Source organism: Mobula hypostoma, chromosome 8 (genome assembly GCF_963921235.1).
Source record: "Mobula hypostoma chromosome 8, sMobHyp1.1, whole genome shotgun sequence".
NCBI lineage: Eukaryota > Metazoa > Chordata > Chondrichthyes > Myliobatiformes > Myliobatidae > Mobula > Mobula hypostoma.
The window spans coordinates 128,027,208-128,052,523 of record NC_086104.1 but is presented as its reverse complement, the minus strand read 5'-3'; the positions used below and the strand labels follow the sequence as shown (position 1 = coordinate 128,052,523).

Here is a 25,316-nt window from a genome sequence, read left to right as displayed (position 1 = left end):
GTTGCAGTTCCTGGTTGCCTTTGCCTGGATTCTGACTGGGATTTTCCAGCTGCCACTCACTTCTGATATCTGCACGAACTGAGGGGTTGACAGTCCTTGCATCAAGTAATCTAATTCCCTGGGAGTTATGCTCACCTGGAGTGCAGGGAGTGGAAAGCTGGTCCTTCAGTTGTCACAGCCTTGCTTTACTGAACCCATCCTCTAAAAGTTATGACAGGGTACTGCATATATCCTCCCTGTAGTCCTTCTGAGTATTTCTGTCAGTATTATTTTACCGTGCAAAATGTTTTACCTTGAAAAAGGTATTGCTTGATAACTCTTTCCAAAACAATTCAGCATGCAATATTTTACTTCCTTTTTTCTGTTAAAGGAAGAAGAGCCTATTCAGCTGCTAGAGTCCTTCATCAGTCACTGGAAAGGAATCACCAATTATTACATTGTGACCACAGGTTTGGCTGCATGATTATATTCAAAAGTCTTTGATGAATTAATGTAAAATGGCTTATTTTCCAATGTACTGTATGGAACAATCCTTCAGGGGGGCAGGGTTTCAGTGGATGAATCAGGGGTTTGATTCAGAGGACGGCTGGCACAGATTTGAGGAAGGCCATCACCTTCATCAAAGAGGGAGCTAGGCCTTTCGTAACCAAACAACCAAAGCCCAGTCTGCTGCTAACGGCCAGGTCCTGGGAGATGATGGTCGATGTGGGAAGGAGGTTGAAGTTCCCAGATGTGGTGCACACAACCCTACGCCCAGACTTTGTACTGTGGTCAACCACAGACAAGAAAATAATTCTGGTTGAGCTGACTGTGCCGTGGGAGGAAGGATGGGAAGAGGCCCACGAGAGAAAGGCCTTGAAGTACCAGCCCTTCCTACAGGAGTGTAAAGACAAGGGATGGCAGGCATGGTTGTTCCCTGTGGAGATCGGCTGCAGAGGTTTCCCAGCCAAATCAGCATGGCGGTTGTTGTCAGCTCTGGGCCTGGACGAAAGGAGCAAAAAACAAGCAGCTCGTAGGATGAGGGAAGAGGCAGAACGAGCCTCTTGTTGGATTTGGAGTAGGCAAGAGGAGGGAAGCTGGAAGCCAGGAGCAGATGGGCAGTGATTTGGCCACCACTGCCGGCCCACCAACTGGAGAGTGTCGTGATTAAGGGTCGAAACACTCGGTGAAGGTTGGGAACCACCTGATGACATCTGCTCCTGGCTGAAGACTATGGTTACCTTATAAGGTAATTGGAGAATGCACCCTAACAGGTGTATGTAACAAGTAACAAGTGAGGAGAAGAATGTTTGAAATATTAAGCCTGTGGTGGGCATTGGTGAGAGAATTAGGGGTCTAAAGGGGTGGGCTTTACTGAGAAAGTTGGGTGCCTAGAATGGGGGGCAGGTGGTTGATGGAAGAATTGGGAAAGTAGGGGATAGCTTTCCATGTGATTTAGGAGAGAAGAGATGGGCTTCAATGGACCTGATAGACTTGGCCTTGAATTTTTCCATACTCTTGTCAAGTTATAGAGTCATATGGCTTAGAAGTAGGCTCTTCAGCTCAATTGGTCCATGCCAGTGGTGCTGCCCACCAAATTAGTTCTATTTGTCCACATTTGACTCATGTCACTCTAAGTCCTTCCATGTACTTGTCCAAAAGTCTTTTAAATGTTGTTATTGTAGCTTTAAGATTGTTCCATGCACTGCATTTTGTCAATACTGATCTTGTTTGTTGGAGAAGGCTCAAGGGGTTAATTAGCCTACTCATTCTTATGTTCATTGTGCTCTTTACACAATGTGAAGCATTGTTGCTACCTTAGTTTCTAGGACTATCCTGTTAAAAGGTTATTGGTTTTTCAGCACCTTACTCTGAACTAGTATCAAAGTAGTTCAGCACCCTACATGGGCCCTTTAGCCTACTTTGTTCATGTTGACCGTGATACACTTTTTCTATATACCTGCATGAGCTCCATATTACTCTGTGCACTTCCTTTCCACGTACCTGCCCCAATGCTTTTAAACTCCACTTCCTCTGACAATTTGTTCCAGATGATTACCTTCTGTGAAAAATCTACCCTCTCATTTCTTTTAAATTTTCCCCTCTCGCCTTAAACCTGTGCTCTCGTTTGTGACTCACCTGCCTCGGGGAAATGACTGTAGCTATCTTTCGTACCTTATGTCCCTCATAAGGTTATAAACCTCTACAAGGTCACCCTCAGCCTCCTACACTCGAGTGAAAATAATCCCACTCTGGCCAAACTCTCTTTATAACTACAGCCCTATGTTCCAGGTAACATTCTGATGAATCTCTTCTGCATTCTCTGTCCTGCTGCTGCATCGTTTCTGCAGTGAGGCAACCAGAACTGCACACAATACTCTAAGCTCGGTCTAACCAGTGTTTTGTACAGCTATATCATGATGCTCTCTAATACGCAATGCCTCAGTCTATGAAGGCAAGCATACCAAATGCCTTCTTCACCCCGTGTCCACCTGTGTCACCATTTTCAGCCAGCTATGGGCTCCTCCTTGGTCTCTATACATCAACGCTCTTGAAGTCCCTGCCATTTATTTATTTGTTTATGATTAAGAGATACAGCAGGGTAACAGGCTCTTCCAGACCAATGAACCCACACTGCCCAGTTGTACCCACGTAATCAATTAACTTGCCAACCCCATACATCTTTGGAAACTTGTGTGGTCACGGGGAGAACACACAGACAGTGGCAGGAATTGAACCCAGATCGCTGGTACTTTACAGCATTAAGCTAATCACTACACTAGCATGCTGCCCTGTATGCTATATGTCCTACCAGAATTTAACTTTCCATTAGATTACGTTCCATCTGTCATGACACCTTCCAGTTTTCCAGCTGATCTATGAAACTACCGTATCCTTTGACAGACTTTTCTGTGATCCGCCAGTTTCTTTTGTATGCAAACTTGCTAATTGGACCACCTGCATTCATATTCAAAAAGTAAATATCTGCAGCAACTCAGCAGGTCAAGCAGCAAAAGCACAGGCAAAGAGATAGTCAACTTTTTGAGCTGAGTCTCTGCATTAGGACTGAGATTATAGAGGAGGGATAGCTTGTATTCAGAGGTGAAAGGGAGGGGTATGCAATGTCAAAGATAAGCCTTTATCTACCTTGCCATCTCTCCCAGACCAATCCATGCTGATTTTTCCTAATCAATCCCTACTTAATCCTGCCCATTGGACTTGTTTCCAATAACTTACTTAACAGTGATAGTTAAACTAACTGCTTACAATGATTTATCTTATAATTACAGCTCTTCTTGAATAAATGTACCACATTTGTTTTCTTCTAAACATTTGGCACATCGTCAGTGGTTAACAAAGGTTTAAACATTTCTGTCAGGGTCTCAGCAATCTGCTCCCTTTCCTCCCAAAGCATCCTGAGATACATCTCATCAGGCCCTGGTCCTTAATTCTGCAGCTGACAGGTAGAGTCAGATGAGGAGGGAGATGAAGAGCAGGTGGATCCCAATGGGGAGAGGCGAGTATGGAGTTAGAAACAGGGGTTGGGGGATAGTAAGTGGAGAAACGAGAAGCTGCAGATGCTAATATCTGATAATAAGGAAGGTGGTACGTGGAATCAGATAAGGGAGTGATGGGAAAGAGAGAGTGAACAGAAGGAGAGAGAAAGTACATGAAATGTCAGTGTATCTCTCCTTGATTCTCCAACCTCCCCATCCTCTCTGGTAAATACCAATAAGAAGTATTCATTTAGATTTCACTCATATTCCATGGCAGCTAGCAGAGATTACCACTTTGCTCTCTTCGCCTAGTCTCTCACTTCTACTATACTTGTAAAAGACTTTAGGATTCTCCTTAATCCTATTTGCCAAGATCATTCCATGGTTCCTTTTTGTCCTAATTCTTTCTTAAGTTCTCTCCTAGAAACCTTGTGACTTACTCAATACATGACATAAGCTTCCTTCTTTTTCCTGATCAAATTCAAACCTTTGTGAGTCAAGGTTTTGCTTAACCTAACATCTTTGATTTCAACTCTTACAGAGACTTGCTGATTCTCAATCTTCACACTTCTTTCTTCAGACACTTCTATTACTCACCCATCCTCATTCCCTAAGGTTGGGTACAGCGCCTTTCTTAGTAGAGCTCTCTACATACTGTTTCAAAAATACCTCAGAAGATGAAGAGATATCCTGAAACAATAAATGGTTCCTCCAAGTTTGGATCAGCACTGTGTGTGTTGTTTTCAGTACATGCTAATGACTTCAGTGCCTACTGTGTACCAGTGTCATGGTAAAATCAGTCACTGGAAGTGAGTGAGCAGTTCCTGGTTGTTTGTAACACTGAGACAAACTCAGCATTATCTTGTTTTCCAGATGAAAACCTCCCAGTGAGACAAACAGACATCCCATGGCACCTAAGGCAGATGGTGGATATACTTATTTACGAGGAGAAGCAGAGTGGATCAGGAGAGACGGGTCCATGTATGGAATATTTCTTACAGCATAAGATACTGGAGACACTCTGTACTCTAGCCAAGGCTGGGGTAAGCAAAATTAGCAGCGAAGGAGGGACACAGAACTATAAATGGGAGGAGGGAGGAATAGATGGTGCGGTGTTGGTGAGGATGTGGTTGGGGCTTGGAGAATTAGAGGGAGCAACCAGTGTGAATGGGTAGGGCTGACAAGAGGTGTAGGTGGGATGAGTGGTCACATCGGTGTGACTGGGAAGGTATGAGGTGACGAAAGCGAAGAGATGGGTAGCAACGCTCAGTAGTAGGTCCGAGGGAGAGAATTCTGCTGGTGGGGGAAGAGACGGGGTGGGTAGGGCTGGTTGGACTGTGGGTGCAGGGAGTCATATTCCTGAGCAAGGGTTGGAGCTGGCAGAATACATTGGGAGTTGGTTCAGCATGAGCATCATCGGATCCAAGATGAGCTATGTTTTCTTGTTCACAGTATCCCCCTGGCATGAAACAGCAGGTACTGGTCCTTGCCACCAAACTCCTAGGGCAAATTCAGCAGCCATTACTGCCTCATATCAATGTGCACCGGCCTGTCCAGGTAAGTCCAACGCAATCCCCCCACTAACCAAGCACTTAATGTTGACTTCTGTTTGTTATTTAGCCATTTCCTCGCACCCTTTGACATACCGATCATTGTGCCTGCGTGAGCTTGGGCAGTCTGTGTCTGAAAGCTGTTGCACTGCAGCTGCTTTGACATATGGTCCTTGTCCAGCTGTGTCAGACCCAGAGCAGCACACCATGGAGTAAGCCACTGGGAAACAGTAGTCCAAGGAAGAGGAGGCGAGATACTCAAATTGTGATGCTGGGAAATGCTCAGCAGGTCAAGCATAGATGATAACGGTTCAAAAAACAGCAAGCATTCACATGAGGTCGGTCCAGAGGAGTTATTATTCCAATGACAACAAGGTTTTGCTGTCAGATGAACTCAATTCCTTTTACGCCTGCTTTGACCAACAGAATGTGGAGGCACCTTCCTGAACCCCCAAAGCTCCCAATGACCCTGTGATTTTAGACTCTGGTCTGAGAGCAGCTCTCGGGAGAGTGAATCCACAAAAAGCATCTGCCCCCGACGACGTACTCAGCTGAGTACTGAAGACCTGTGCTAGTCAACTGGCTGAAGTGTTCAATCACATCTTCAGCCATTTGCTTCAGCAGTCCGAGGTACCCACCTACTTCAAGCAGGCTTCCATCATATCAGTGCCCAAGAAGAATATGGTAACATACCTTGATGGCTATCATCCAGTAGCACTGACATCCACTGCGATGATGTGTTTCGAGAGATTGGTCATGAAGCATATTGACTCCTGCCTGTAGGGGGACCAGGATCCACTCCAATTTGCCTGTCAGCACAAGAGATCAACAGCAGATGTCATTTCATTAGTCCTTCACTTGGCTCTGGAGCATATGTCACGATGCTTGTTATTGACTACAGTTCAGCATTCAACACTATCCTCCCCTGAATCCCCATCACCAAGCTCCAAAACCTGGCCCTTAATACTTTCCTTTGCAACTTGATCCTCACTGACAGATCTCAGTCAGTTCGGATTGGCAACAGCTTCTCCCCCACACTCACCATCAGCCCAGGTGCACTACAAGACTGTGTGCTTAGTCGAATCAAAGGTGATGACAAATCAGCATATAGGCGGGCGATTTTCAATCTGCTTGTGTTCAATATTGAAACTAAATTTATTATCAAAGTGCATATATGTCACCATATATTTCCCTGAGATTCATTTTTTGTGAGCATTCACAGTAAGTACAAAACAATAGAATCAATGAAAAACTGCATACATAGATGTACAAACAACAAATGTGCAAAAGAAATTGAGAAAACACAAAAAAAGAAAAATAATAAATAAATAAATTGTGTGTGTGTGTGTGTGTGTGTGTGTGTGTGTGTGTGTTATATATATCGAGATCATGAGTTGTAAATTCCTTGAAAGTGAGTCCATAGGTTATGGAATCAGTTCATTGTTGGCTGAGTGAAGCTATCCTGCTTCAGGAGCCTGATGGTTGAGGGGTAATAACTGTTCCTGAACCTGGCAGAGTGGGACCTAAGGCTCCTGTATTTTCCTTCCTGCTGGCAGCAGCAAAAGAAAGCATGGCCTGGATGGAGGGGTTTTAGATGTCATGCCGAATCTTCACAAATTTCAAAGGAAGTAGAGGTGCTGCTGTGCTTTCTTCTTAATTGCATCTATGTGCTGCGTCGAGGACCAATCCTCTGAAGTGATAACACTGAAGAATTTAAACATATTGATCCTCTAAACCTCTGATCCCCCGATGAGGACTGGCTCATGGACCTCCTTCCTCCTTCTGAAGTCAATAATCAGCTCCTTGGTCTTGCTGACATTGAGTGAGAGGTTGGTGTTGTCACCTCACTCAGCCACATCTTCAACATCCCTCCTATATACTAATCCATCACCACCTTTGATTCGACCAACAACAGTGTTGTCTTCAGCAAATATGACATTGGAGCTGTGTTTAACCTCACAGCCATTGGTTCAGTTTGGATCCCGCAACCTGCCTATGGGTCGTAGGGGCGCCATCGTCAGCCTCAGACTGGTGAGGCCGGGCTGTGCCCATCCCTCTCCGGACCAGACCAAAGCCAAAGACCTCCAACTCGGTGGCTCACCCTGGTCTCGAACACATGGTCGTTGTAGTTCTCCGGAGAACTCATCCGCCCTGGCCGGTGACTTCATCGACAAGGTCCTTCGCCCAGTGATGCCATGTTAACACCACCCCCTCACATTGTTTAGCCTGCCAGCTGAAGCAGTTTACCAGTATGTGCCACTTGGAGGCAGACGTGAGAAATTTGCCCTCAACCACATCTCTTCCATTTCACACACATCTGCTCTTACCCCATCCTCCCGCCACCCGACCAGGGATAGGGTTCCTCTTGTCCTCACCTACCACCCCACATCAGCCTCCGCGTCCAGCACATAATTCTCCAAAACTTGCGCCACCTCCAACAGGATCCTACCACAAAGCATAGCTTTCCCTCCTCCCCCCCCCCCCCCACTTTCTGCTTTCTGCAGGGATTGCTTCCTAGGCAACTCCCTTGTCCATTCGTCCCTCCCCACTGATCTCCCTCCTGGCACTTATCCTTGCAAGCGGAACAAATGCTACACCTGCTCCCTCACTACCATCCTGGGCCCTAAACAGTCTTTCCAGGTGAGACGACACTTCACCTGTGAGTCTGTTGGGGTCATTTACTGTGTTCGGTGCTCCTGGTGCGGCCTGCTGTACATCGGTGAGACCTGATGTAGATTGGGAGACCACTTTACCGAGTATCTGCACTCCATCTGCCAAAACAAGCAGTGACCACCCATTTTAATTCCACTTCCCATTCTCATTCCAATATGTCCATCCATGGCCTCCTCCACTGTTGTGATGAGGCCACACTTAGGTTGGAGGAACAACACCTTATATTCCGTTTGAGTAGCCTCCAACCTGATGGCATGAACATCGATTTCTCAAACATCCGGTAATGTCCCTCAACCTCCCCCCTCCTCCATTTTCCATCCCCTTTTCCCTCTCTTACCTCATCTCACCAATCAACGTACTAGTTCTTTACTTTATCCCTCACTACCCCCGATGAGGCATATTTCTCAAGGTCTGTGTCTGCTCCATTTGTGGCGTCCAGTTGGTCCATTCAGAACAGTCTTGAAGCATAGAGATGACCTCATTAGGCCATACAGTGATGGTCCTCTTGGCTGGTTTCTCCATTTTCAGCAGTGGTGTATGCTGCGATTAACTTTATGGAGATGAGTGAACTTGGCCTCTTCTCCTTGGAGCGACGGCAGATGAGAGGTGATATGATAGAGGTGTATAAGATGGTGAGAGGCATTGACTGTGTGGATAACCAGAGGCTTTTTCCCAGGGCTGAAATGGCTAATACGAGAGGGCATAGTTTTAAGGTGCTTGGAAGTAGATACAAGGGGAATGTCAGAGGTAAGTTTTTTACACAGAGAGTGGTGGGTGCGTGGAATGCACTGCCCGTGACGGTGGTAAAAACAGATACAATAGGGTCTTTTAAGAGACACTTAGATAGGTACATGGAGCTTAGAAAAATAGAGGGCTATGCGCTAAGGGTAATTCTAGACAGATTCTAGAGTAGGTTACATGGTTGGCATAACATTGTGGACCGAAGGGCCTGTAATGTGCCGTAGATTTGTTCTATGTGTCAAGATGAGGGTGTACGATGACTTTGTAAGTACCGCATCTGTTTGTTTCCCTAGTGGCTGTGGTGCCATATTAAAAGAATTTGGGTAAAATCTCCAACAAATTAACATGATTGAAACCTCCTGCAATTATGAAAGAATTGTGCGGGTGCTTGTTTTGAAGAGAGCTCTCCCAGTGCATCCTTGGCATTTGCACTCGGTGGGGGGGGGGGTGGATTGTAGGCAGCAGTGATAAAAACAACAGGAAACTCCCTGAGCAGGTAATGGGGCCGACATTTAACTGTAAGATGCTTAATTTCCTCAGAGCAGTGACTGCTAACGACGTGCAAGGACTCCTTACAACTCATGTTCTCAGTATTATTTTATTTGTGCAATTTGTCTTCTTTTGCACATTGGTTGTTTGTCAGTCTTTATTTATTTGTAGTTTTTCATGAATTCTGTTGTATTTCTTTTCCTATAAATATCTGCAAGAAAAGTAAAAGTAGTATATAGTAGCATATGCGTACTTGGACGTTAAATTTTATTCTGAACTTTGAACGACTGAATCGTCACCAATATCCAGAAGCATGGATAGGTGACTTGCAATTCTGGAACTCAGATCTGAGATGAGAAGCCATGGTAGTAGATGTTTCTTGAGTTTCTGGTGAACTTCACTGGTGCATTTAAGGTGCTGAGGACTGAGAGAGAGTGCAGTGGGAGTGGAACAGAAAATTAAAGTGGCTGCAGCAGGACAAGTCAAGTGGAAAGAATATCTGGCAATGAAAAGGCTTCCATGGTTTAGGTGTATGGTGGAGAGAGACAGAGAGAAGTATGAAGACCTGGGGACCTAAGGCATGCACCAAAGGCTGTTCCAAATATGGCTTTCCCACTTGCAGCACTGATCACCTCAGTTCCAGCCTACAGACCAGCTAGCTCATTTCCATATTACATGGTGCTGTATTGTACTCCAATACCCTTCTGCAGTGTCACTGGGGGTAGTAGATGAGAACTTGGTTAGAAGTGTGGGGGTTATTCTATTTAGCCTCCTTCCACTGCCTCGGTGATTCCCTTTTACTACCTTCCACTTTGTGGGTGGGCAGCTCTGTTGTTTCTTTCCATTGTGCTGCTCTGTTATCTCCTTCTGTGCCATTGGGAAGTCCCTTGACTACAGCATTGGGGAGCTTCATGATTGTTCGTTGTTGACATAGTGGGTTGTTTAGTAGTTTCAGTGAACAGGTGCATTAACTCCTTTCACAGTTTTCCACACCTTCATATTTATATTGTTCATATGGATGTTATGGATTTTAGGAAAGCAATGGACAAGTCCCTCCTGGTAGACTCATTAAAAAGATTAAGATGCATGGGATCCAGGGCGGTCTGATGTTTTGGCTTCAGAATCAGCTTTAATATTCATATATGTAAAGTTAAATTAAAGAAATAAAATAGTGCAAAAAGAAGGGAAAAAGTGGCAAGATAGCGTTTGTGGGTTCATTGTCCATTTAGAAATCTGATGTCAGAGGGGAAGAAGCTATTCCTGAATTGTTGAGCATGTGCCTTCAGGTTCCTGTAACTCCTCCCTGATGGTAGCAATGAGAAGAGGGCATGTTCTGGGTGATGGAGGTCCTTAATGATGGATGTCGCCTTTCTGAGGCATCACTCCTTGAAGATGTCCTGGATGTTTTTAGTAACATATCAATTCTTCTCAAACTCCTAATTAACCATAGCTGCTGTCATACTTTTTTTGTAACTGCATCAATATGCTGGGCCCAGGATCGATCCTCAGCGATACTGACACCCAGAAACTTGAAATTGCTCACCCTTTCCACTTCTGATCCCTTGATAAGAGTGTGTTCCTTTCCCTTACCCTTTCTGAAGTCCACAATCAATTCACAGAGAGAGTAGAGCAGTGGGTTAAGCACACATCCTTGAAGTGTGCCAGTTCAGCAAGGCAGAAATGTTACTTCCAATCTGCACCAACTGTGGTCTTCCAGTGAAGAAGCTGAGGATCCAGTTGCAGAGGAAGGTACAAAGGCCCAGGTTTTGGAGCTTGTCGATCAGAACTATAGAAATGACTGTTAAACACTGAACTGTAGCCAATAAGCAACAGCCTGATGTAAATATTAGTATTGTCCAGGTGATCCAAGGCCGCAGTAAGAGCCAATGAGATTGAATCCAGTGTAGACCTATTGTGGTGATAGGCAAATTGCAGTGGGTCCAGGACCTTGCTGAGGCAGGAGTTGCCTCTCAAAGCATTTCATCACCATTGATGTGAGTGCTAGTGGACAATAGTCATTAAGGCAGCTTACTCTGCTCTTCTTGGGCACTGGTATACTTATTGCCCTTTTGAAACAGGAGGGAACTTCGGTCTGCAGCAGTGAGAGATTGAAAATCTTTGAACACACCCACCAGTTGGTTTGTACAGGCTTTCAGAATCCTACCATGTACGCCTTTGGCGCCTGTCACCTTGCAAGGGTTCACCCTCTGGAAAGACGTTCTGATGTTGGCTTCCAAGACAGAGATCACATGGTCACTGGACGCTGCAGATATCCTCATAGCTTTAGTTTTATTTTCCCTTTCAAAGTGAGCATAAAAGGATTTGAGCTCATCTAGGAGTGAATCATCACTGCCATTCATGAAGTTAGGTTTCACTTTGTAGGAAGTAGTGGCCTGCCGACTCTGCCAGAGTTGATGTGCATCCGATTCTGCCTCTAACCTCAATCGGAATTGTTCTTTTGCTCTTGAGATAGCCTTCCGTAAGTTATACTTGGTCTTCTGGTATAGTCCTAGATCATCAGACCTGAGAGCCACAGATCTAGCCCTCAGCAGACTACGGACCTCCTGGTTCAAAATTGGCTTGCCCATGGAAGATAGAAGGTAGCAGTCAATGAGTCTTATTCTGGTCGGAGGCGCAAATCAGGAGATTCTGCAGATGCTGGAAATCTAGAGCAATGCACACAACATGCTGGAGGAACTGAGCAGGTCAGGTAGCGTCTATGGAAATGAATAAACAGTCCTGAAGAAGTGTCCCGGCCCAAAACATGGACTGTTTATTCATTTCCATAGATGCTACCGGACCTGCAAAGTTCCTCCAGCATTTTATGTGTGTTGCTCTGGTTGGAGGTGTGTGACTAGTGTGTTCTATATGGATCTAGGACCTCTTCTACTTTTTGTCATATGTATAAATGACAGCATGGATGGATGAGTATGTGTGTTTACAAATGATACAAAGATTGGTGGTGTTGTGAACCGTGTAGAAGATTGACAGAGGATACAGCATTTGCAGAAATGGGTGGAGAAATGGCAGAGCTTAATCCAGCCAAGAGTGAAGTGTTGCACATCAGGAGATCAACTGTAAAGGGACGGTCACTGTTAATGGCAAGACTCTTAACAGTGTTAATATAAAGTTGTATCTTGGTATCCAAGTCCCTGAAAGTGGCCACACAAGATGAGAGAACGATAAGCAAGCATATGGTATGCTTTCCTTTAATAGCATTGGACAATTTTTTTTTCCAAAGTATTGCTTCCTCAGAAATTTTCTTTGTTTATGATAGGTTACCTGAAGCTGAACATGTATATAAATTTAGACTATTTGTATCATGTAGGAATTTTGAGAAACAAGTAATTTTATTGAAAATGATGCATTTAATTGCATATTGGTACTGACACTGCAATAGTTCAACTAAGGTAAAAACTGTTTCGTTGATGATTTTCATTTGTACTCAGTGACATCTTGCTGAAGTGTCCAACAATAATCAGCCAGCATTGATGCATTCCAGTTGCCTTGATATTGTTTCTCCATGATAGTAATGTCCTGATGAAACCTTTCACCATACTTATCACTGACAGCACCAATATTTGCAGGGAAGAAGTCTAAATAGGAATGCAGAAAATGAACCTTTAGTGACATGTTGCACTTCATGGTTTTGTATGCTTGAAGCATGTTGTCAACCAGATGCACGTAATTTTGTGCTCTGTAATTGCCAATAAAATTTTCTACAACATCCTTGAATCCCTTCCATGCGATTTTCTCTGGTCCCACTAGAAGTTCTTCGATTTGCCTGTCATTGATGACCTGTTTGATCTGTGGACCAACAAAAATGCCTTATTTTATCCTGGCATCAGTTATACTGACTTGAATTATGAATTGAAATAACAAACATAGGCAATTTCAAAAAAATAGTGAAATAGGAAATTTCATGGTGGTTATCACGATCAGCAGCCCAAAATCCGTAAGATACACCCAAAAGTATTCAGGAAGCAAAATCTTTGTTGTCCAGTGTAGTCAGGGGGTTATGTTGCAATTTATAACACTTCAGGTTAGGCCACATCTAGAGTATTGCATTCATTTCTGATTGCCCCTTTATCAGAAAGATATGGCGGTTTTGGAGACAGTGCAGAAGAGGTTTAATGGGATGCTGACTAGATTAGAGAGCATGTGCTATAAGGAGAGGTTGGAAAATTTTTGATTTGTTTTGTCTTTAGTGGGGGAGGCTCAGAGGAGACTTAATAGAGGTTTATAAAATTATGTAAGGCATGGATAGAGTAAAGAGTTGGCATGTTTTCCTAGACACAAAATGGCTAATACCACAGATTGTGTACTTAAGGTGAGAGTTTGTAAATTTACAGGAAGATGTTGGACAGGGCAGTTCTTTTTTGCACACAGTTGTGGGTGCCTGAAATACTCTGCCAGGGATGGTGGTGGAGACAAATATGGTAGAAACATTTAGGAAGCTTTTTGAAAGGCTTTTGACTATGCAGAGAAAGGAGGGATCTGGCCCATATGCAGGCAGAAAGAGTTAGTGTAATCACACATCATTAACTTAGGACAACATCACAGACTTACAGATTTCTTTCCTGTGCTGTTCTGCTGTACTGCATTTTATGTTGTAAATTTGGGATTTTATTAAATTTCATAGAACATAGAAGAGTACAGCACAGGAACATGCCCTTCGGCCCACAGAGTTGTGCAGGAACTATCAAAAAGTAAATTAAAATAAACAAAAACTTATCCCTCCTACCTATACAATGTCCATATCACTTAACTTTCCTTGCATCCATGTACCTATCTTAATGTCCTTCAAAAGCTTCTAATGTATTTGCATCTACCACCATACCAGGCAGCGCATTCCAGGCATCCATCACTCTGAGTAAAAAAACTTACCCCTCACTTCCCCTTTGAATCTACCTCCTCTCACCTTCAATGCATGTATTCAAGGGCATTTTTAACCTCTTACTGCTACAGTTGGCAGACTCCACCTTCAAAAGGGCAACAATTATATCAATGCCCAAGAAGAGTGGTGTGAGCTGCATTAATGACTATCGCCCAGTAGCACTCACATCTGTGGTGATGAAATGCTTTGAGAGGTTGGTCACGGCTAGAATAAACTCCAGCCTCAGCAAGGACGTGGACTTACTGCAATTTGCCTATCACCCTAATAGGTCTACGGTAGATGCTATCTAAACTAATTGGCTCTTCACACGGCTTTAGACCACCTGGACAATACAGGATGCTGTTTATTGACTATAGCTCAGTGTTTAATGCCATCATTCGTACAGTGCTGATCGATAAGCTACAGAACCTGGGCCTCTGCAATTGGATCCTCGGCTTCCTAACCGGAAGACCACAATCTGTGCGGATTGGTGATAATATCTTTTCCTCGTTGATGTGTGCTTAGCCCACTGCTCTACTCTCTCTGTACCCATGACTGTGTGGATAGGCACAGCTCAAATGCCTTCTATAAATTTGCTGATGATACAACTGTTGTTGGTAGAATCTCAGATGGTGACAAGAGGGTGGACAGGAGCAAATGGAGTGGTGTCACAGCAACAACCTTGCATTCAACGTCAGTAAGACCAAAGAGCTGATTGTGGACTTCAGAAAGGGTAGGATGGGGGAACACAAATCAATCCTTGTAAAGGGATCAGAAGTGGAGAGAGTGAGCAATTACAAGTTCCTGGGTATCAAAATCTCTGAAAATCTGGCCTGGACACCACATATCGATGCAGCTATAAAGAAGGCATGAGAATAGCTAAATTTCATTAGGGTACCGTGGAGAGCATTCTGACAGGCTGCAACACTATCTGGTATGGTGGGGTGGAGGGGGGTGTGCTATTATACAGGACCAAAAGAAGCTACAGAAAGTTGTAAAATTAGTCAGTTCCATCATAGATACAAGCCTCCATAGTTTCCAAGACATCCTCAGAAAGGTGGCATCCATCATTAAGGATCCCCACCACCCAGGACATGCCCTCTTCTCATTGTTACCATACAGAAGCCTGAAGGTACACACTCAGTGATACAGGAACAGCTTCTTCCCCTCTGCGATCCGATTCCTAAATGGACGTTGAACCCATGAACACTACCTCACTTTTTAAAATTATTTCTGTTTTTGCACTATCTTTAATTCAATTATTTTACACACACACACACACACATATATATCAACTAATTAATTATATTATCACATATTGCATTGCACTCCTTTCGCTAAGTTAATGAATTTCACGACATATGCCAGTGATATAAAACCTGATTCTGATGCCCACTGGTATTGGACATTTTCTCCCCTGAGAAAAAGATAGCCCTGTCTACTCTATCTATGCCTATCATAATCTTATAAACCTCTTATCAGATCTCCCCTCAGTCTCTGATGCTCCAGAGAAGAAAACCCAAGCTAGTCCACTCCCTCTTGATAGCACATGCCCTCTAAACTAAGCAGCATCCTGGTAAAGATCTTCTGCACCATTTCCAAAGCCTCAACATTCTTCCTATAGTGGGGTGACCAGAACTGTATGCAATACTCCAGATGTGGCCGAACCAGAGTTCTATAAAGTTGCAACATAACCTCTTGACTTTTGAAATCAACGCTTCGACTAATAAAAACAAGCATTCCATAAGCTTTCTAACTACCTTATCGACCTGTGTAGCCACTTTCAAGGAGCTGTGAACTTGGATCCCAAGATCTCTCTGTTCAGCAACACATACTGTCACCCACCAAGGTGCAGCACCTCACATTTATCTGGGTTAATCTCCATCTGCCATTTCTCTGCCCAAATCTGCAATTGATTTAATACAGTATCCACAACTGCACCAATCTTGATATCATCCACCTACTTACAAACCCACACAGCTACGTTTTCATCCATGTCATTTATAAACATCACAAACAGCAGAGGTCCCAGCAAGATCCCTGTGGAACACCACAAATACGGACCTCCAGCTCGAATAAGACCCATCGTTTACTACCCTCTGTCTTCTACATATAAGCTAGTTCTGAATCCAAACTCAATTCGCTGCGGACCCTATCCATCCTAGTCTTCTGGATTAGTCTTCCATGAGGGATTTTACCAAACACCTTACTAAAATCCATGTAGACAACATCCACTGTTCTACCTTCATCAACCTCTCTCGTCACCTTGTCAAAAAACCCGCACAAAGCCATACGGGCTCTCCCTAATTAGGCCATGGGTTTCCAAATGCATATATATCCTACCTCTAAGATAGCTGTGATATAGTCCCGATTAGTAGTGCAACTCCCCCCTCCCTTTTACCTCCTCCTTAGTCTTTTCTAAAACTTCGAAAACCTGGTTCATTAATCACTCATTCTTGTCCCTCTTTCAACCAAGCCTCAGTAATGGTCACAGCATCGTAGTTACGTGCACTGCTCTTAAGTTAATCTCCCTTACCCATAATACTGGCGTTAAAATATACACACTTCAAGCTGTCCATCCCATCACGCCTGTTACTTTGATTTTGCCTATCAGCATGCCCTGACATCTACCTTCCTGTCTAATACTTCACTTACTGACCTGGTGTTCCAGTTCCCAGCCGCTTGCAAAACTAGTCTCAACCCTCCCGAGTAGCATTAGTAAACCTCCCAGCCAGGATATTTCCATAAATGTAAAGTTTTAAAGTGGTGAATGCTTAGCAACAAGTGCAGCTTAACTTTCCGTGTAGCTAATCTGCATGTTTGATGTCTGTTCTGTTAGAAATTGATATGCTTGTGTGGTGAGGACCCTGCATCCAGAACAGAAAAGGAGGAAGTGCAATTCCTAACCATGGTCTGTACGAAACTAAAACAGCATCCTTACCTGATGAACTTCTTCATGGAGGTAGGCTGAGTTCCACCTACCACTGTGTCCTCTGTTGTATGTGCAGCTCCTTTTGGAGTTCATGTATAGTAAGCTGCAAATAGTAATTGTTTTAATATTGTCACGCATACAACGCATGAGAAACATTATTTTGTGTGCCATGATACAGATCATTTCACATCAGTGCATTAACGTAGTACAAGAGAAAAAGAACAGAATACAGAATACACTGTTAAGGTTACAGAGAAAATACAGTCCAGGTAGACAATAGGGTGCAAGACCATGACAAGATAGATTGTGAGGTCAAGAGTTGACATTTATATCGCTTTTGGTATTGCAAAGATATCTGAGGCCTAAATCAAGAAGGCCATCTTTTACTGTTTGGTTGCTGTTTCATTTATGGATTTAACTGTAAGCCTGATTGAAGCTGTAGCTATCAAGGACTCTGCTATCAAGTGCACAGGTGTGCTTCTACTTACAGAGTCTTGCAACAGTGGGGGATGTAAATTAATTGAAATGTCCCTATCTATCAAATGTTGGACAAAAATCTGCAGTTGGCAGCATAGCCTCACACTCTTCTACCCTTTTGTGCATCAAAGGTTCTTTAAGGTTTTGGAAAACTCTTGTTTGCTTTGCGAGGTAAAAACATTGTGTGCCAAGTGGGTAAATGTCACTTTTACTGGACTGACATGCAGAGTCTAGGGCTCGAGAGGGAACCAACTCAATCAGATCTACCCAAGGTTGAGCATTTCCTGCTGATCCGCTCAGAGCTTTTATATCCTCTCAATCTGTTGTTATAATATGTGAACACAAGAAGCATATTAAATCAGCTGGTGAGCTTCAACCACAGCTTACCACTATGATGTCTTGTCACTAATAGAGATAGGGAAGAGAGGGAGTGGTCACATTGATTATGGAAAATATTGCATTGCAGGAATCCTGAACAATCAAGTACAGTACTAACTGTTTAAAGTTCAGTGGAAGTACAACTACATTACAGGGATAATTTATTGGACTGCCTCCTGTTGGAAAAGATATTAAAGAGTAAGTTTGCACAGATATTGCTGCAAGATTATCGGAGATTTCACTGTCTAAAAATAGATTTGAATCAGAGTTGCAAAACAGGCAGAGAAAGTGAAAAGTTTCTTCATTGTGCACAAGAGAACTTCTTTTGATCATTATGTTACTGGTCCAATGGGGAAAGCACCAGGTGGTGAATTTGATTGAAGTCAAGTAGAGCAAGTATCAGTGGGAAATGTCTTGACAATAATGATTCTAGTATTATAACATCACGCAGCATAGAAACAGGGCCTTCAGCTCACTGTCACCATTTACATTCAGCTTAAGTTTTGTTCTCCCTACATTATCATTAAATTGTAACATAGGCTTGCACAATGGGGCCAGTTAGCCTTTGGGATGCGGGAAGGATATCTGTGGGGTCTCAGGAAGAACGTATAAATTCTACAGGTACAGCATTGAGAACAACATTGAGCACATCTCTATAGCTAGCACTATAGAGTGGCTCTGCTAGCCATGAACTCGCTTCTCTTCTTTTCTGTGGAGATAACAAGATACTGCAGATGCTGGAATCTGGAACATTAAAAAATCTGCTGGAGGAATTTAGCAGTTTGAACAGCATCTGTAGAAGGAAAGGAATTGTCAATGTTTCGGGTCAAAACCATGCATCAGGACTGAAAGAGGAGAGGCAAGATGGCCACCATAGAAAAGAGAAGGGAATAGCGAGAAAATATTCTGAGGCAATTGGTGGATTGAGAGGGGTGGGATGTGAGATAACATGCAGGTAGTGCCAGATAGGGGTGGTGAGCAGAGGTAGATCAGTCCTCTTCTTTTTATATTAGCTGTCTCGCCTCTTCATGTCAGTGCTGATGTAGCATTTCAACCCAAAACATTGATAATTACGTTTCTCCCAGAGATATTGCTTGACCTGCCTTCCTTAGCCAGGCCACAAAAAAAAAACAGAACATATGCATCTGTAGTTTCTTGTTTTTGTCATCTCTTTCCTGGAGAGAATAGCGGCATTGTCTTTGGAATACAGAGTTAGGAGGTAAAAGGGTATCGACAAAGTAGAAAGAGAAAAACTGTTTCCTTTGACTAAGGGTTAAGAATTAGAGAATGTAGAATACTAAAAGACCAGAAATGACATTCACAATAATCTTTGAATGTTTGGGGTCTGGATTGTGCAGTAGTAACAGTGAAGATAAATTCAATTCACTAAGTAGCTAAATGACTCTGAAAAGAAGGAACTTGGAGGGTTATGGGGAGAGGATGAGGGAGTAGGGCTAATTGGATTTATTTTACAGTAGAACTAGTACAGACCTAATGGACTGAACAGGCTCCTTTGGAGCTGTAAGCATTCTGTTATTCTCTTCATTCCTAAATCTTTTCCTGTTCTCACTTAGAGATCTACTCTGCCCTCTCCTCCCCTGCCTTTTTCATGCCCTGCTTTCTCATTCCATTAATGCTATCAGTGAAATGAAAGGGCTAACATTTCATGCCTTGTGAGATGTGGGATCTCTACCCAACTATGGTTAGAATCTGCAGGTTAAGTTGGGAGCCTGAATCAATAGACTGTAAAGGCTGAAATTTAACAAAAAAATCTGAAGATTCTGGAAATCTGAAATAAAACAAAGCATTCTAAAAAAGTCAGGAATGAGTTAATGTTTCAGGTCCAGAGCCATTGATCAGAACTGGGAAAGAGAGAATAAGTTAGTAAAAAGAGGGGAGAAATGGGTAGGACTAGACAGGTATCTCTCGGTTAAGACCAAATGAGTAAGTATAGCAGTTAAGTAGCTGTTAGGTTCAGATTAAGCTTCTATATCTGTGTAATATGTTGCCGATAGTAAGAGCATAAATCATGCCTAGCAGGTCATGGCTCGTAGGCATGTGCCCAAGTGGGACATGCTCAGCAGGCCAAGTAGTACAAATAGAAAGAGAAAGAACGAGTACAAATGGTGACAGGCAGAAGCGGCCACTTCTGAAATAAATGAAAAGTAAGTCATCTAAACTGGGAGAATTCAGTACTGACCATGACATTGCAGTAGAGTTAGGTCATTCAACCCATCGAGTCTGCTCCACCATTCACGGCTGATGTATTTTCGATCTCAATACCATTCTCCTGACTTCTCCCCGTAAATTTATTCCCTTACTAATCAAGAACCTATCAACCCCCCCCTTAAATATACCCAATCATTCAGCCTCCACAGCTATTTGTGGTAATAAATTCCTCCCCCGCTAAAAAAAAATTCTTCTCATTTCCGTTTTAAAGGGGTATCCTTGTATTTTGACGCTGTGCCCTCTGGTCCTGAACTCCCCCGACATTGGAAACATCCTCTCCATGTTCACTCTGCTTAGGTCTTTCAATATGCCATAGATTTCAATTAGATTTCACCACCACCCCCCATCAATTCTTTTAAGTTCCAGCAAGTGCAGACCTTGAGTCATCAAACTTTCCTTGTACATTAACCCTTTCATTTCTGGCATCATTCTGGGGAACTTCCTCTGGACTCTCCAACCCTAGCACATCCTTTCTTAAATAGGAACCCACAACTGCTCACAGTTCTCCAAATGCAATCTGGACCAGTGCCTTATAAGATCATATCCTTGCTCTTATATTCTAGTCCTCTTGAAATGAATGCTAATATTGCATTTGTCTTCCTTTCTGTCTATTCAACCTGCAAGCTAACCTTTTGGGAATCCTGCATTAGGACTCCAAATTTCCTTAGTATCTCCGGTTTCTGAATTTGCTCCCCATTTAGAAAATAGTCTATACCTTTACTCCTTCTACCAATATACATGACCATGCACTCTCCTACACTGTATTCCATCTGCCACCTATTTGCCCATTCTCCTAATCTGTCCAGGTTCCCCTACAGACTTCCTGCTCCCCCCCCCCCCCACCACCTTCGTATCATCTGGGAATTTGGCCACAATGCCATCAATTCTGTAATCCAGACTTATAACATGAAAAGAAATGTTGAGGACAAAAACTTATCCAGAGAGAAGATGAGTAGCTTTTCCTTTCATTGGGCTTCATGGTAACGTGGCAGATAAATCAGAATGGGGATGGGACGGTAATTTCAGTGACAAGCAGCAGGAAATTTGAGGTCACTCGTGAGTGCTGAATGTGGTGCTCTGCAAAGCCATCATCCAACTTGCACTGGTTTCTCCATTGTAGAGAAGACCACATTGTGAATACAGAATGCAGTAGATTACAGGAGGCTGTTAGTGAACGGAGAGTATTGGAAGTTTGGAGGGTGGGGGTGGAATTAAAGACATTTGTCGCTGTGACTGCATTGGGTGATTTAAGTTTAGATATGCTGATGCTTCTCTCTGTTTCCTTCTTATGAAATGCTCTTTCAGAAGAAGAAATTTGCTAATTCCAGAAGATCATTGTCATGTTCCTCTGAGAAGACTGAAATTAAACAACAGGACACTGATTCTGCAGTAGTATCAGCATCGAGTTTGGCTCCAGAGGCTAGTTCATCGCATGCTGACCAATGTAAAAGTCCTGTCTGCCTCAGTACTGAGGATAGAGGCTCTCAGCTGGAAAAGAACCTGCTTCATGCTATACTAACTGTGACCTCAAGTCAGGTACGTTTGAAATAACTTGTAGTTTAGAGGATTGAAAATGGAGGATAATGGTCAGGGTTGTTGGGAGGCAAGTGAGGGATTGAGAGCCAGTGATCTATATGATAGGGTCTTTTAAGAGACTCCTGGATAGGTACATGGAGCTTAGGAAAGCAGAGGGCTATGGGGAACCCTAGGTAATTTCTAAAGTAAATGCATGTTCGGCAGAGCATTGTGGGCTGAAGGGCCTGTATTGCACTGTAGGTTTTCTGTGTTTCTATAACAATTAATTTTAGTTCTCAATTTCTGCTGGAAAATGAGCTTCACGTTTGTGTTTCTCAGAAGACATGCTGTAATTAACAACCAAAAGCATCTCTATTCTTATACAGTGTTTTAAAAATGGAGCTGTTTGGAATCTTGCAGTTCACTTTCGTACTAATTCAGCTCAAACTGTCAGTTAATTTTTGAAGAATTCTGGTGAAGATTTTATTCCTTTTATTTTTTGATTAATTGTTTGGATTCACTGGCAAGGCCAACATTTTTTGTTACCTCCCACTCCCCACCCCCCCCCCCAAGTATCCTGGAACTGAATGGCTGATCACTTAGCTCCAGGACATTTAGCAGTCTGTGATCACATAAACCCAGACAGAATTAAAAAGTCAGATTTTGTACCCTCAAGGACACTTGTGAATGAGATACTTTTTTTAAAAAAATCTAGCACTTTTATGGTTATCGTTTTAAATTATTAACCCTTATTTAATTCCAATAATTAACTGAATTGATATTTTATAGCTGCCTTTAGTGGGATTTTTAAAAAAGATCTCTGATTTGTCAGTCTCAGTCACCAGTCTGAATTAACCACTGTATTAAAAATTAGGAAAAAACAAATATTATGCTCACATAGTGGCCCAAAAACATGTTGATCTCCCACAATCAAAAGCCAGTGACAGCGTGCTATTGATTTTAAGTAATAGTTTACCCATAATTGTTGTTATATGGAATCCAGAAGTGTAGATAGCACGTGCAAAGAATGGAAATAACAGGAGTAATCCAATACCCAGAAATTATGGTGACTCTTATGCAGGATTTTTCTATTTCCACAGCCTGAAAGTGTTTAGTGGCTTTAATTGAGCAAAAAAAATCTTAATTTACTGCTTTGACTGGGAACAGAATGATGATGACTTAAGAAACAGAGGCAGGCGTAGGCCTTCCGATCCTTCAAATCAACTCTTCCATTAATCTCCTCATCCTCATTTCCCATCACTATCACAGTCCCCTGAATCCCTTACATCCTCAAAAATCCATCGGTCCCTTGGGTATCACAGTGACATAAGCCTGGGTTCAATCCCGTCATGGGATGGCGTTTGTGCAACGTTTGCACATTCTCCCTGTGATCACGAGCTTCCTTGTTGTGCTCTCGGATCCCAAAGATGTCCAGGGTGGTAAGTTAATTAGTTGCTGTAACTTTTCCCTAATGCTTTGGTGAGTGAAAGAAAAGGAGAAAATGTAATTAATGTGGGATTAGTGTAAATCGTCAGTGCAGACTTGGTGGACCAAAGGGACTGTGTATTGTAACTCAGCGATGGTGACATTCCTATCCCAATAGTACTTGTCCGAATATTACAGTACCTCCTGCCTGATTGTAGGGGTCAAAGATGTTGTGGGATGGATAAGAGAGGTCCTTGACAATGCGAAAAGGGCCCTGTGTATGCGGTGCTTCTGATAGATATCTTGGATTGGTGGAAGGGAGACCCCAATGATCCTCTCGGCAGTACTCGCAATCCTTTGTAGACACTTGCAGTCAGATACCTTGCAATTCCCATACCAGACAGTGATGCAGCATCTCTCAATAGTCTCCTGTAAAAATTGGTTAGACTGGGTGGAAGCCTCACTTGCTACAACCTCCTCAGGAAGTGAAGATGCTGCTACGTTTTCTTGATTGAAGAGGTGGTGTTGAGGGACCAGGTGAAATCGTCCATTATGTGCATGCCAGAAACTTAGTTCTCCTATTTCTGCTCGTGGAGGAGCCATTTATATGAGGTGTGATCAAGCCTGCACTTTCCTAACGTCCACAAATTGCCTTTTTCACTCATCTAAGCTGATAAATTTGCTTATCATATGTACTGAGGTACAGTGAAACATTTTGTCTGGCATACCGTTCATACAGAGTGCAATGCAGTTAGATAACAAGATGCAAAGTCATAAAGTAGATTATGAAATCAAGAGTACCTTTTATCATGTCAGGGGACTGTTCAGCAGGATAGAAGCTATCCTTGAGGCTAGTGGCACGTGCTTTCAGGCTTTTGTATCTTCTGCCTGGTAGGAGGAGGAGAGAAGAAAGTATGTCTAGAGTGGGTGGACTGGCTGCTTTCCTAGGCAACAAGAAGTATAGACCAAGTCCATGAAGGGGAGGCTGATTTCAGTGATATACTGAGCTGTGTCCATAACACTCTGTGGTTTCCTAAGGTTACAAGCAGAGCTGTTGCTATTCCAAGCCGTAGTGCATCTGGATAGGATGCTTTCTATGGTGCATTGATTAAAAGAAAATGAGGGTTAAAGGGGACTGCTAAAGATCTTTAGTTTCTTGTGGAAATAGCAGTGATAATTTGTTTCATTGGTTGTATTGTCAATGTGTTTGAACCAGGACAAGCTATTGAGGATGTAACCAGTGTAGAGAATAATTGCAGCACTGCTGTTGTCACCTGTCCTTACTGTTGGTGGTCTGTTAGTCAGGAAGTCAAGGATCCAGTTGCAAAGGGAAGTGTTGAGCCCCAGGTCTGTGAATTTGTTTGGTGTTACAATATTGAAGGCCAAGCGTTAGTCAGTAAACGATAGACTGATGTAGGTGTCGGGGTGGCATGGTAGCATAGTGGTTAGCACAAAGCCTTACAGTGACAGCTGTAAGATTTGGGTTTACTTTCTCCCACTTTCTGTAAGGATTTGTACATTCTCCCTGTGACCGACTGGGTTTCCTTCGGGTGCTCTAGTTTCCTCCCACGTTCCAAAGTTGTACCGTTAGGGCTGGTGAGTTGTGGGTATGCTACGTGGGTGCTGGAAGCGTGGTGACACTTGCAGGCATCCCATCACGATCCTCACTGATTTGCCTTGAGGCAAATGATGTATTTCAGTACATGTTTTGATGTACATGTGATAAATAAAACTGATCAATCTTAACCTTTACTGTCAAGGTGCTTCAGAGATGAGTGTAGCGCCAGGGAGACGGCATCTGCTGTAGCCCTGGTTTGGCAGTAGGCGAATTGCAGTGGGTCAAGGGTGTCTGCAAGGGTGGAATTAATGGCTAGCCTCTCGAAGCCATTTACGCTGGTGGATGTCAGATCCTCGGGGTGGTAGTCATTAAGGCATTTTCTTAGGTACTGGCATGATTCATTTAGACAAGGAATTTCATTGCTCCCTGGTGTATATGACAGTAGACTCAACTTTCTCTCTTTCTAGGAAAAACGATATGCATTGAAGGCCTGTGAAAGCTTGCTCTTGTTGGTCACGTTACCAGACGAAGTGGCAGCAAGATACGTGGTTGAAGGCACAGCGTTATGTAGCATGCTGGCTAACAGACTGTCTGATCTTTACAAGCTAATACCAGAATCCATTGACCCAGGACAAATTGAGTCGCTGGAAAGAGTTAACTGGCGGTACATAAACTTATTTGAGTTCATAAAATGGAAAATGAAGGAACATTTATTATGTATCAGATCATTACAATTTTTCCGGTGCTCACACAATGAATTCATTACAGCAGAATGTTTTACCAAGTGCAAGTTCATCAATATAAGAAGGCAGTCCCATTGAGTTTTAATATAAAAACTCTGCTTGCATTCCAGAATTTGAATAACAGCTTAAGCACTTAACAATATATCAGCACAAGTATCTGAAATAATGTAATATCATTGCATTAATTAGTAAATATTAAATTAAGATAATAAATGGACACAGTATGGGTGATCCAGATGGACTTTGAGAGGATA

General features: G+C 43.0%; 1 protein-coding gene across 2 annotated transcripts in view; it reads left to right on the top strand.

The window, feature by feature from the left end:
- The window catches only part of LOC134350923 (FHF complex subunit HOOK interacting protein 2A-like), a 70,150-nt gene that overhangs the window by 9,636 nt on the left and 35,198 nt on the right, over positions 1-25,316 (top strand). The window contains exons 2-7 of one of the 2 annotated variants that reach the window (XM_063056765.1): positions 371-449; positions 4,350-4,519; positions 4,929-5,033; positions 16,645-16,767; positions 21,127-21,357; positions 24,787-24,983. In XM_063056765.1, coding sequence (XP_062912835.1) covers positions 371-449; positions 4,350-4,519; positions 4,929-5,033; positions 16,645-16,767; positions 21,127-21,357; positions 24,787-24,983 — 905 coding nt within the window. The remainder of the gene's footprint in view (positions 1-370; positions 450-4,349; positions 4,520-4,928; positions 5,034-16,644; positions 16,768-21,126; positions 21,358-24,786; positions 24,984-25,316) is intronic. The other variant, XM_063056766.1, reaches the window with a different exon arrangement.